We start from the raw sequence: 12,460 nt of genomic DNA, 5'->3' as shown, positions 1-12,460 counted from the left end.
GAGTTTTGTATGCGTCTCTGTGTGTGGAGAGTTGGTGGTCAAGTTTTTTTCCCCTCTAGTTGCACATTTAACATGCTGATAGAAATTTGTTAACTGATTTATTTTCCCTGCATTCATGTCCCCGGCCACTAGGAGCACTGCCTCTGGATGTGTATTTTCCTGTTTGCTTATCGCGGATTTCAGCTCATTGAGTGCGGTCTTAGTGCCAGCATCTGTCTGTGGTGGTATGTAGAAAGCTTCGATAAATACAGATGAAAACTCTCGAGGTGATAGTGTGGTCCACAGCTTATCATGAGAAACTCTATGATAAGTCGAGCAAAACCTAGACACTTCCTTAGATATCGTGCACCAGCTGTTGTTTACAAATATAGATAGTCTGCCCCCCTTGTCTTACCAGACTCAGCTGTTCTATCCTGCTGATACGTCATCGTTCAGCCACGTGAAGCATAAGATATTAAAAATTTGAATGCCCCATTGGTAGTTTAATCTTCCTTCGTCCTCTTTTTCTCTGTCTTCTCTTCATGCAAATGGGGATTTGCACCTGTTCCAGGGAAAGCAGTAAGTCCTTCACGTCAAGCTCGTCAGACGGGGGAAAAAAAAGGGGAAAAAAAGTTTCTGCCAGTTCCTGGTGAGTAATCGCTGTTCTGATGTTTATTTTTGGTCATAAGAGACGGTAGCAGCAACATTGGGTACAAAAGAAGTTTAAAAAATAAGTTACAAACAATGCCACGTGTTGGTACAGATGGCAATGTAGTGAATAGCAGCCATCTTGCGGGCTCCTGACCAGTTCTGTCACTGCATTGTTAGTCAACACCTCTTGTTTATGAAAAAAGTGACAAATAAAATGTGATTTTAATTTGAAAGATCAAGCCACAGGACAGCTACTTGTAGGCTTCCTTTGTTCTCTAGTGCCTCTGTGATGATCCGTGTTAGTGCGCTTGTATGTTCTAGGCACCCTTATATTCCCAGGATTCCTCCCTTCTGCACTGATGTATCCCGGTACTTGTTGTCCAGCATGAACTTGGTCATTCTTCTTCCTACGATGGCAAATAATATTTCCCTCCACATTCAAAAGAGAGAAGCTGTGAGATTTGTGTGGACTCCTCCTTTGGGATGAATCATCCCTCTGCTGACTTCAAGCCCTCCGCCTCTTTCTTTCTTCCACACAACCCTCAACAGCTTACAGAGCCTTGTTGGTAGTCTTGGGCAGTTCTTGTACACTTGGTATGGGATCCCTCCTGGTCCTGGTGCGGACTCTGCCCGTGCCTTCCTGATGTATTTCACATCTATCGGTCTAGGTTCCATCATGTCAAATTCCTCCTGGTGTTCGGGAGGGTTGAGGAGTTGTATTCTTCCAAATCCTGTTCTTGGAGTGGGTCGCTGTGTGTTTTCTTCAGGTGGTCTTCAACCTCCCTCTTGGGGCATTGCAGTCTTCTACTCTTCTTGTCCCCTAGTAGTTTGTTTGTGAACTTGTAGGGGTTACATTTCTGCCCTTTTCTGAGCTCTCCCTCGTGTACCTGCAGTGGTTTCCAGCACACCTCAGGCTGCATTGTTGCTGTCATAGTGTGTCTTGAAGTCCCTTGTAGCTCTGTTCTCCTATTCTTCCTCTGCTGCTGTTTACCTTTTCTTTAGTCTCCTCGGGTATTCTATTATTTCCGCTATCTCCCTCTCTTGCCTGTTTGGTTGTTTTGCTGTGCATGTCATTTTTTGGCATGGGTCCCAAATCTACCTTGCCCCATGTTGCACATGATCGCAGCAAGGGCTACCAACTTGCTTTCTCCGCTCCCGGAAAGTGTTGTCTCATGCACCATGTCTGTGTCACTGTCAAACTGTGTCCAGCTGTTCTTGTTCACTCTCTTGGGCCACTATCCTCTTTGTAATTTCCTGCTGTTGAATGCTTTCTGATCGGCCTCTGTTCACTGGCCCTCTCTGTGATTCCTTCAACCGGCTCTAACTCTGTGGTTTGTGTCCTGGTTTGGTTCCTTCACCGTCTCACCAAGGTCTTGCCTTGTGCTTGTCACTTGTTGTTGGGGTGCTAAACAGCCCATTTTGTTACGGTGGATTTTCAGCCCTCTCGTTCTTAAGCACTTTTCCACAACTGCATGTTCTAGAGTCCATGTCCTCTCTCGTTGTCTTTTTTTCAGGAAAAGTCATCTGTGTCTGGCCAGTGAGCCGTTCATCCTCCCCTCATTGGGTGAAAAGGATCAATATCAGGGTCTAGATAATTCCGGATATCTAACATTTTATTTCCCTCACTAACTTTAAGCACCAGCTGTAAGAGCAGCTTGCAGATAACTGCACCTGTACATAGCCCATCTGTAAATAGCCCATCCAACTACCTCATCCCCATACTGGTATTTTTATTTTTCTCCTTTGCACCCCAGTATCTCTACTTGCACATTCATCTTCTGCACATCTATCACTCCAGTGTTTAATTGCCATATTGTAATTATTTCGCCACTATGGCCTAATTTATTGCCTTACCTCCCTTATCCTACCTCATTTGCACACACTGTATATAGACGTTTTCTATTGTATTATTGACTGTATGTTTGTTTATTCCATGTGTAACTCTGTGTCGTTGTTTGAGGCACTGCTTTGCTTTATCTTGGCCAGGTCGCAATTGTAAATGAGAACTTGTTCTCAACTAGCCTACCTGGTTAAATAAAGGTGAAATACAAATAAATTTAGATATAAGAAGTAGACATATCCTTGATTTCATATATTTTCAAAATCTCCCATATGAGTCCAGGGAGATATCTAAGGTGAGACACATTGAGTTCAACTTACTTACATTGTCCAATCTTTCTTGCTTTTACCGCCATTATCGTCAAGTTCACCACCTACTATGTCCAGAACTGAACATTTACGAATTCAACAGTCGTGTCTCTGTCACTAACAAATGCAGTCATGGGTGGTAAACTCTACATTTTATATCGAAATGGCAATGCAAATCAAATCAAGTTGTATTGGTCGCATACACATATTTAGCAGATGATATTGTGGGTGCAGCAAATGGCTTGTGTTCCTAGGTCCAGCAGTGCAGTAATTACCTACCAATTCACAGCAATACACACAGATCTAAAAGTAAAAGGATGGAATTAAGAAATATAGAAATATTAGGACGATCAATGTTGGTTTCCGGAGTATAAATATATATACACGTGGTGATTTATACACATTATGGACAGTATGCGGATATACTAAATATTCTATCTGTAGAATATGTAGGATAGAAGAGTAGGAAATAAGAAACACTATGTAAACATTAGTGACCAGTGATTCTATGTACGTAGGACATCAGCCTCTAAGGTGCAGGGTTGAGTAGCTGGGTGGTAGCCAGCTAGTGACGGTGACTAAGTTCAGGGCAGGGTACTGGGAGGAGGCCGGCTAGCGATGGCTATTTCACAGTCTGATGGCCTTCAGATTGAAGCTGTTTTTCAGTCTCTCGGTCCCAGCTTTGATGCACCTGTACTGACCTTGCCTTCTGGATGATAGCGCGGTGAACAGGCTGTGGCTCGGGTGGTTGATGTCCTTGGTGATCGTTTTGGCATTTCTTTGACATCGGGTGCTGTAGGTGTTCTGTAGGCCAGGCAGTGTGCCCCCGGTGATGCGTTGGGCAGACCGCACAACCCTCTGGAGTGCCCTGCGGTTGCGGGCGGTGCAGTTGCCGTACCAGGCGGCGATACAGCCTGACAGGATGCTCTTAATGGTGCATCTGTACGAGGGTCTTAGGGGCCAAGCCAAATGTATTCAGCTTCCTTAGGTTGAAAAGGCGCTGTTGCAGCTTCTTCATGACAATGTCTGTGTGGGTGGAGGTGATATGATCCTTAACTAGCTTCTCACTGGGAAATGATATTGGCTTTGCGGGGGCGTTACTTAAAATGTTAAAGCTGATCCAATTCATATCTGGTTGGCCTGTCAGCACGCAGTCCTGTGTGACAACAAATGTTGTAGTTCTTAATGGATCCCTATTTATTTATCTACATTTATAGAGAATGTTAAAATAATTCAGTGGGGATTGAACTTAATCATAATGAACTAATTTTGGAGCCCAAAATTGTTCGGGTGATCTTAATTTATTTACAAATATTTTCTAGGGCAGACCAGGGCTTTTGGCACTGCTCGGTGGCTACGCAGTATTTGACCAGAAGAGTTCATTACTTCACGCTCCAAACCGGACACCGTGGGCCTGCATGTATCCAGTGGCAGTACAGTTGTCATTCCTGTCTGAACCTCAAATATTCAACTGTCTCTCTTTTCTCTCTCTCGTTCTCTCTTTCCCTCTCACTCTTTCACCAACTCCCTTTTTTTTCTCTCAATCTTTTGCTTTCTCACCAGGCATCACCACACAGAGAAGAGGTGGGACGAGGAACACTGCTGGTGTTAACCTGGATATTATCCATCAACAACAGAGCTGCTGATGTCATATAAAAAGCAATAAACTTCAGAGAAGGGAAAAAAAAGTACAAATTGGATGGTCATCGTTGTGGCTGGTCACTGAGATTCTGAGGTATGGCTTCTAGCCTAACAAGTGCTGGCGTGGTGTGGGCCCTACTCTCCTTCCTGTGTGCGGCGGCCTCTTGCGTGGGTTTCTTCATGCCCTACTGGCTCCTGGGGTCCCAGATGGGTAAACCAGTCTCCTTCGGGACCTTCCGGAGGTGCTCGTACCCGGTGCGTGATGAAGCTCGCCAGGCCACGGTGATGCTGGAGCAGTGTGGCCGCTACGCCTCGTTCCAGGGCATCCCTAGTCTGGAATGGAGGATTTGTACGGTGATAATCGGGTTGGGCTGTGGCCTGTTGCTCCTGGTGGCACTCACGGCCCTCATGGGATTCTGTTTGTCTGATCTCATCTCCAGGACCATTGGACGCGTGGCTGGGGGCATCCAGTTTTTTGGGGGTAAGTTAAAATCAAGTCACAGCCTGCTGATTTGAAAATTGGATAGTGATGGAACGATGGATGGATTGGTGGAGGAGTGGGTGGGTGGGATAGATGGATGAAGGCGGGTTAACTTGAATTTCAGTCATGGGATTTTTTTGTTTTGCTGAAAGAACGAGTCCCCTCTTAGAATTAGTGTCGACTCAAGAAACCCTGGAGATCCTCAAGGAGCCATTGCCAGTTAATGGTTCATATTTGCACCTTCAGTTAGTTGTGCGGTTCTTGGTGGATCCTTTAATGGTTCAATGTAGCAATGAGTTTCTGGAGGAACCCTGAAGTGTTGAGGTGACAATATTAATGTGGGGGGTGTATTGATCATATTCTGGCCTCTATTAGAAAAGGGGACCGTCTTAAACAATTAAACGAAAGGGAAAATGTTTGGATTTACAAACTACAGGCCACTAAGTACCCGGGTTTAAATGAAGATATGGATTTCTCTCCCTATAGGGTCATGATGGGTCCATTTTCTGTCATCTAGTGGACATTTGCTCAATTTCCCTCAGCTATGGTTAGACTGTTGCTCATGTTTTGCTGTGTTCTAGTGTACTATGGAATATTTAGCTTTCTTATTCTTGACATTTCCCCCAGTCATATTTAAGGTTAGAACTACCTTTTAGTGTTCTGATACTTCTAGCTTGGAGTTGTATTTTTATGATAAGACAGCTACAGTATTTCACATTTTAACGTGTATAGTATTTCTTACTAGGTGTGTCCAATCAATTTAGTAAAAAAACTCACTCTTTCAATTAGGGCTACTTGGAAAAGCTGTTCAAAAGAGGACATTGTCCTTCTTTTTTTTGTACTCCCTGACGAAGGCCATGCAGCCGACACGCACCAGGTTTAAAAAAAAACGTTTCTATTGAACATGCCGTACAAATAAAGGCATTTTAATTCATTAAATGAAGAGTGCCTTGGTCCTCCCTTCTTTTTGATGAACAATTTACCCCTTTTACCAAAGAGCACCTTCTATCTACCAAAATGTACTATCATGTACCTTAGCAGTGCTTCCTTTCCTCCTCTTTCTACGATTTGGCATTGTTGTTTAGTTTTCTTAGGATTTATGCTTGAATTTAAATTTGATATGTTAGCTGTTAGGTCAAATATACTGTTCATGCTTCCTACCACTAAGTTTACACCTTAACCATTACAGTGAAATATTTTGCCCAGGAAGTTGTCTAGGAGGAATTGGATTTGTTGCTGGCCAATCATTTTTTGGTAGGCTTCTACAATACCCTCCTTCCATCTATAGCATTTCTTAGCAGCATGCAGTTTGTTTTCGGCTTTGATGCTTCATAAGTATTGCTCTATTCAGGTAGATTGATTATTATAGTTCATATATTTATTACTATATAGTATTGTGGTCTGATAGGGATGTTCGTTGGCTAAATGTGAGCGCCCTGAGGGACTGAGTTGTGGTCGGTGATAAAGTAGTCTACAGCACTAAGGCAAAGAGATTAACTATAGGTGTACCTACCGTAGGAGTCCCCTCGACGCCTACCATTGACTATGTACAGACCCATCGTGCGACAGAGCTGCAGGAGTTGTGACCGTTTTCATTTTTCCATATTTGTGACATATTGGGGAGGAAATGCTGTCACCTCCCAGGTAGGTTTCTATACCCCTGTGTACAGAGTGTCAGGTTCTTGTCCAGTTTTTGCATCTAGATCACCACAGACTGGTACATGTCCCTGGGCTTGGAGATGGTTGATCTCCCCTCTAGGCTGTAGAAACTGTTGTCATTAAAGTATGGGGATTCTATTGGGGGGATATAGGTAGCACTCTCTCTCTCTGATCCTGTGAAAAGCCTGCTGAAAATAAAGGTCTGAGGTTCCACTTCACATTACTGTTCCAGACTTGTACAGGTTGACACAGTCTGTCTCGGTGTCCTCAATGTCCAGTATTCTGGGTTAATACCCTCTCTCTTGACAGAGGGTAACTGTACTTTGATGGCCTCTGCATAGTGGTGTGAAGCCTCATCCTTTGGGAGGGGGAAGCAGGCTTTTGGTGCTCTGCTGCCATTATTGTATTCAAGGAAATTCACACCTCTCACTTCACACCTCAGTGAAAATTGAAGTTGCTGCTGGGAGACTGTTTGTCATCCTAAATTCTGTTCTCTGGTCTTTTCTAAATTCTATTCTATGGTCCATGCACTGGTTCTTACATGCCAGTCATGTGCGTTGAGGCTAGATTTAATCACAAATAACCTCGGAGTAGCTCTAAAAAGTCAATTTTATTCTATGCAAATGACAGCCTATGCATTATAGCATATAGCCTGCCTGATTGGGCATTTTTTTCAGGATGAATCAGCTAAGAAACATGCTAATATAGGGATTTCTAGTGAGGTGGGGAGTAAACTGTTGTATTTCTTCCATAAGAAGAAACTTATCCACCTCATTTTTAAAGCAAGGAAGTCAAACGCGGAAACTATGGATGCAACTTCCTCCGCTATCTCGCTGATAATGCAACTAGAAATCCCTATATTAGCATGTTTTTGTTTGCTGATACATCCTGAACAAATACACCATATTACTGGCCTGCTAATGTGCCTTGACCTTGTAGGCGACAAACAATAATATAACATTCTTCAGTACAATGTGTTATTGTAGCCTAGGTAGGATACATTTCTTGCGAATAAAAACCTGGAACAATAGGGTAGCTTTTCAGCTGGTACCTGGGGACCGGGAGGGAGCGCGCGCTCAGCGCAGCCTCGGGAATGCACATAGTGTAGGCTAACTATGATTTCCTTATCTGATAAAAAAAAATATTAATCATTTCACTGTTTAACCTGTTGCGACGAGCAATCCCGTATCCGGGATCCTATTTATAGCCTCAAGCTCATTACCATAACGCAACGTTAACATTAACTAAATCGCAAATGAAATGAAATAAATATATTAGCTCTCAAGCTTAGCCTTTTGTTAACACCACTGTCATCTCAGATTTTCAAAATATGCTTTTGAACCATAGCTAAACAAGCATTTGTGTAAGAGTATTGATAGCCTAGCATAGCATTAAGCCTAGCATTCAGCATGCAACATTTTCACAAAAACAAGAAAAGCATTCAAATAAAATCATTTACCTTTGAAGGACTTCAGATGTTTTCAATGAGGAGACTCTAAGATAGCAAATGTTCAGTTTTTCCAAAAAGATTATTTGTGTAGGACAAATCGCTCCGTTTTGTTCATCACGTTTGGGTAAGAAAAAAAAAAGAATTAGTTCATTACAACGCAAACTTTTTTCCAAATTAACTCTATAATATTGACAGAAACATGGCAAACGTTGTTTAGAATCAATCCTCAAGGTGTTTTTCACACATCTATCGATGATAAATCATTTGTGGCAGTTGACCTTCTCCTCTGTAGAAAATGGAACGCGCATGGAGCTGTAGATTACACAATAATTTTGACGGACGACACCGGGCGGACACCTGGTAAATGTAGTCTCTTGTGGTCAATCTTCCAATGATATGCCTACAAATACGTCACAATGCTGCAGACACCTTGGGGAAACGACAGAAAGTCCAGGCTCATTCCTGGCGCATTCACAGCCATATAAGGAGACATTGAAACACAGGGCATCCAAAATCTGGACCATTTCCTGTATGAAATTTCATCTTGGTTTCGCCTGTAGCATTAGTTCTGGGGCACTCACAGATAATATCTTTGCAGTTTTGGAAACATCAGTTTTCTTTCCAAAGCTGTCAATTACATGCATAGTCAAGCATCTTTTCGTGACAAAATATCTTGTTTAAAACGTGAAAGTTTTTTTTATCCAAAAATTAAAAGAGCGCCCCCTATCTCGAAGAAGTTCAAATAGACAGGATATATTCACTGCAGTATTAAGCCTAACATTGAGCTTGTAAATTATGGCCTTATATGCACACGCTTCTAGGCTATAAGGCTACATCTCGAGGCCTGTCTGTCTTTGTTCTGTTGCGCAATTACGCACATGGCTCCTCCGCTGACCCAGTTATTCCTCTTAAGTCTTTTGGAGTTTCAGGAAAATGCTAAAGTTTGTTGGACACTTATTTAGACTTATTTTCTTTAGTCTACTAATAGCCAATTGGACGAGAGATGCACGCTTCCTCTTGCTTGCTGAACGTAAAATATTCTACAGCATTAAGAACGGGCAGGGGGTTGGAAAGGAGAAGCCCTTATTTTCCTATAAGTCAATCTTAACACTGGGCTACAGCCAGACAGAATACATCATATGAGTGGCCTGTTAATGTACCTTTCTGGACCTTTTTTTTTAATGTTGAGAATAGACCCAAACTGATTCAAATGGTTGCATAATCAGCCTAGGTTGTCGGCCTATGTAGTTATTTCGGCATGATACAAAACAGGACGTTTGAGCGGTTACTCAAATTAGCCTATATCACTGTATTATACAGCCTATGGACAATAATTGCATACTCACTTGATAACAATAATACATTCATCATTGTTATAACCCAGATTTTAAAAAACGTAGCCCTTGGTCTAATCAATAGTAGAGCTTTGAGCGCCCGGGGACCACGCACCTGGAGGAACGCACTGCAGATCTGCCATTTCATCTGTTCACTATGTTTCTTGCATTTTGACTGGCAAATATTGATATTTATCCCATATCCCAAATATCTAGCTCATTTTTAACTTCTTACTTTGGCAACACATCACAAGACTCTCTTCCAGCTGTTCCCTTGCGCAACTGGCTATGTCAAGGGTAGGCAGCCCTGGTCTTGGGAGTGCCAAGCAGGCTCTTCATGTTTTTGATTAACCAACCTGGAAGACCAGGTGTGTTGACTTCAGTCAATCACTGAACTGATAAATTAGCTCTGTAGCTCAGGTGTGGTGCCTAGTTGGAACAAAATCCTGCAGGACCTGTGGCACTTCAGGAACAGTGTTCCCTACCCCCAGGCTATAGACTATGCAAGCCTCTGCAATAGGCCATTTCTTTTTTTTGTGAAATCCCAGGAATAGCTATAGTAAAGGCTATAGGTCATTTATTTGTATAATGTTTTTTATACAAGGCCTATTCGAGGAAATAATTAAAATAATTTATATGCCCAATGTGCTGTGGCAACGGATCAAATGTTTCCAGTGCCAGTGTTTGGTTAATGGACCCTCTCTCTCCACCGTGTAATTCAAATATCCTGTTTGTCTATATAACAGGGTGAGCAGAGCTGAGTGCAGCTTGACAGGTGCTCTTGCCTGTTATTTGTCCGTGAGGCGAATACACAGCCGTATTGACCTCGAACAAGCGCCGAGTCGATGGACATTTGGATGTATTCTGTCATGAAGTAGTCAAAAACAATACCACTCATACTGGACACACACCTTTTCAACATGACGAGATGATGCTTTATCAATAGCCAGGCTATATCCCAAACCAGTGGTCATCATTATCAATGTGCCAAGATACGGTTTCAACTCCATCAATTCCTTACGAACCCTTCCATGTCACTCCTGAACAATACATGTGATTCAAATGTCATTCAAAGTACCACAACCTTGAATTGTCAGTAGAATGTGAAATGTGGGAACTCACTTTCTCTAGGTCCCCTGGTCGTTCGCAAATTGCAACCACTCGGTTCTCCCGATCCACTTCAGAAAGAATACAATTCCTTTCCTTCTCATTCTCGCCACCCACCTTTTACTCTACCACTCTTCCACTCTGACGTTGCAAACGAGGTGTTATGTTATTTAAACTTGGAAAATCGTTTCAGTTGCAAATGTGTCCATTTATCAGGTAACGTGTTTTTTTTGCTCACTATCTAGCTTTGTTCAGTTCAAAGGGCCCACCAAGTTACGGAGACACCCAAATGTACACAGTTTACCCCAGGGCAATACCCACACAACATGTCTAGGCAATAAGCATGCGCAAAATATGAAATCGTCTCGAATGAAGCTAGGCAAAGGAGAGCTGCGTATGCTGACCCTATGCGTTAATGTTCAAACTTCCGACTGGGGTCATTTTGAACCAAGAGGAATATTTTTTTTATGATAGCCCAAAGGTGGTTTATTCAATTCTTCTAATATTTCATGATGTTGTCAATCAACTTGTTCTTAATACGTTACAGTGCATTCGGAAGGTGTTCAGACCCCTTGACTTTTTCCAAATGTTGTTACGTCACAGCCTTATTCTAAATTGTTTTTTTCCCCTCATCAATCTACACACAATACCCCATAATGACAAAGCTAAAAACAGGTTTTTAGACATTTTTGCTAATGTATAAAAAAAAACGAATCACATTTACATAAGTATTTGGACCCTCTACTCAGTACTTTGTGGAAACACCTTTGCCAGCGATTGCAGCCTCGTCTCCTTGGGTATGACGCTACAAGCTTTGCACACCTGTATTTGGGATGTTTCTCACTTTCTTTTCTGCAGATCCTCTCAAGCTCTGTCAGGTTGGATGGGGAGTGTTGCTGCACAGCTATTTTAATGGTCTTTCCAGAGATGTTCAATCGAGTTCGGGTTCTGGCTGGACCACTCAAGTACAGAGACTTGTCCCGAAGCCACTTCTGTGTTGTCTTGGCTGTGTGCTTAGGGTTGTTGTACTGTTGGAAGGTGAACCTTCACCCCAGTTTGAGGTGCTGACTGCTTCGGAGCAGGTTTTCATCAAGGATCTCTCTGTACTTTGCTCAGTTTGTCTTTCACTCAATCCTGACTAGTCTCCCAGTCCCTGCCACTGAAAAATATATATGCCATTTAGCAGACGCTTTTATCCAAAGCGACTTACAGTCATGTGTGCATACATTCTACGTATGGGTGGTCCCGGGAATCGAACCCACTACCCTGGCGTTACAAGCGCCATGCTCTACCAACTGAGCTACAGAAGGAAAAACATCTCCACAGCCTGATGCTGCCACCAACTATGATTTACGGTATCCTCAGAGGGTGGAGTGATCTTGACCTTTTTATAGGTCAAGTGGTATAAGTAATTGGTAGAACTGTAATACAGAAACCAGTGACCATCTGAATGTGCACATAGTGCTATATTGTGTGTATTCTCCCAAAAATAGTTTTTCTATGGAATATGCACTTAGTACTAATGTGGATTCTGCTTTGGAAAAAATAGTGTTTTTGTTATACAGAATATTCTACATAACTGTCCATTTTAGTTTGAAAAAAATCAGAACATTATTTACATGTATAATGCTGTTTTTGATGCGAATAAAGTAGATATTTCGCTGTGATTTGTTTCTTTTTCTTTTGCTTCCTAAGCTGTGAGGAAGTGAGGGCAGGCCATGCTCAAGTGTTCAGGGTGAGCTTCAGTATGCTGGTCTGGTTGGTTGGCTGCTCTCATTTTCACTATCCAACATGAGATCTTGTCAATTCATTAATGTGTGCAAGGAAAGCTGATGTAGCTATGGGTACACTCACAATACCACATCCAGAAAATATTCAGCTTTGCAGTTCAGCTGGCAAGAACTAACGGATCTGCTGTGCTGATAAGATCTTCCATTACAGGGTTTTTATATCCCTGTGATTTAGCCATCGTGGATCTGTTTAACCTGAACATATCCCACAGACAACATC

General features: G+C 42.4%; 1 protein-coding gene across 6 annotated transcripts in view; it reads left to right on the top strand.

Annotated features, from left to right (window-relative positions):
• The window catches only part of LOC118396306 (LHFPL tetraspan subfamily member 6 protein-like), a 33,150-nt gene that overhangs the window by 4,631 nt on the left and 16,059 nt on the right, over positions 1 to 12,460 (top strand). For 3 of the 6 annotated variants that reach the window (XM_035790417.2, XM_035790421.2, XM_035790418.2), the window contains one exon: positions 4,342 to 4,900. In XM_035790417.2, coding sequence (XP_035646310.1) covers positions 4,516 to 4,900 — 385 coding nt within the window. In that variant the 5' untranslated portion in view covers positions 4,342 to 4,515. Of the gene's footprint in view, positions 1 to 550; positions 629 to 4,341; positions 4,901 to 5,689; positions 6,218 to 12,460 lie in introns of those variants that run through there. The other 3 variants (XM_035790416.2, XM_035790420.2, XM_052465244.1) reach the window with 2 other exon arrangements.

This window comes from Oncorhynchus keta, chromosome 17 (genome assembly GCF_023373465.1).
Source record: "Oncorhynchus keta strain PuntledgeMale-10-30-2019 chromosome 17, Oket_V2, whole genome shotgun sequence".
Taxonomy (NCBI): Eukaryota; Metazoa; Chordata; class Actinopteri; order Salmoniformes; family Salmonidae; genus Oncorhynchus; species Oncorhynchus keta.
This window is presented reverse-complemented; position numbering and strand designations above follow the sequence as displayed.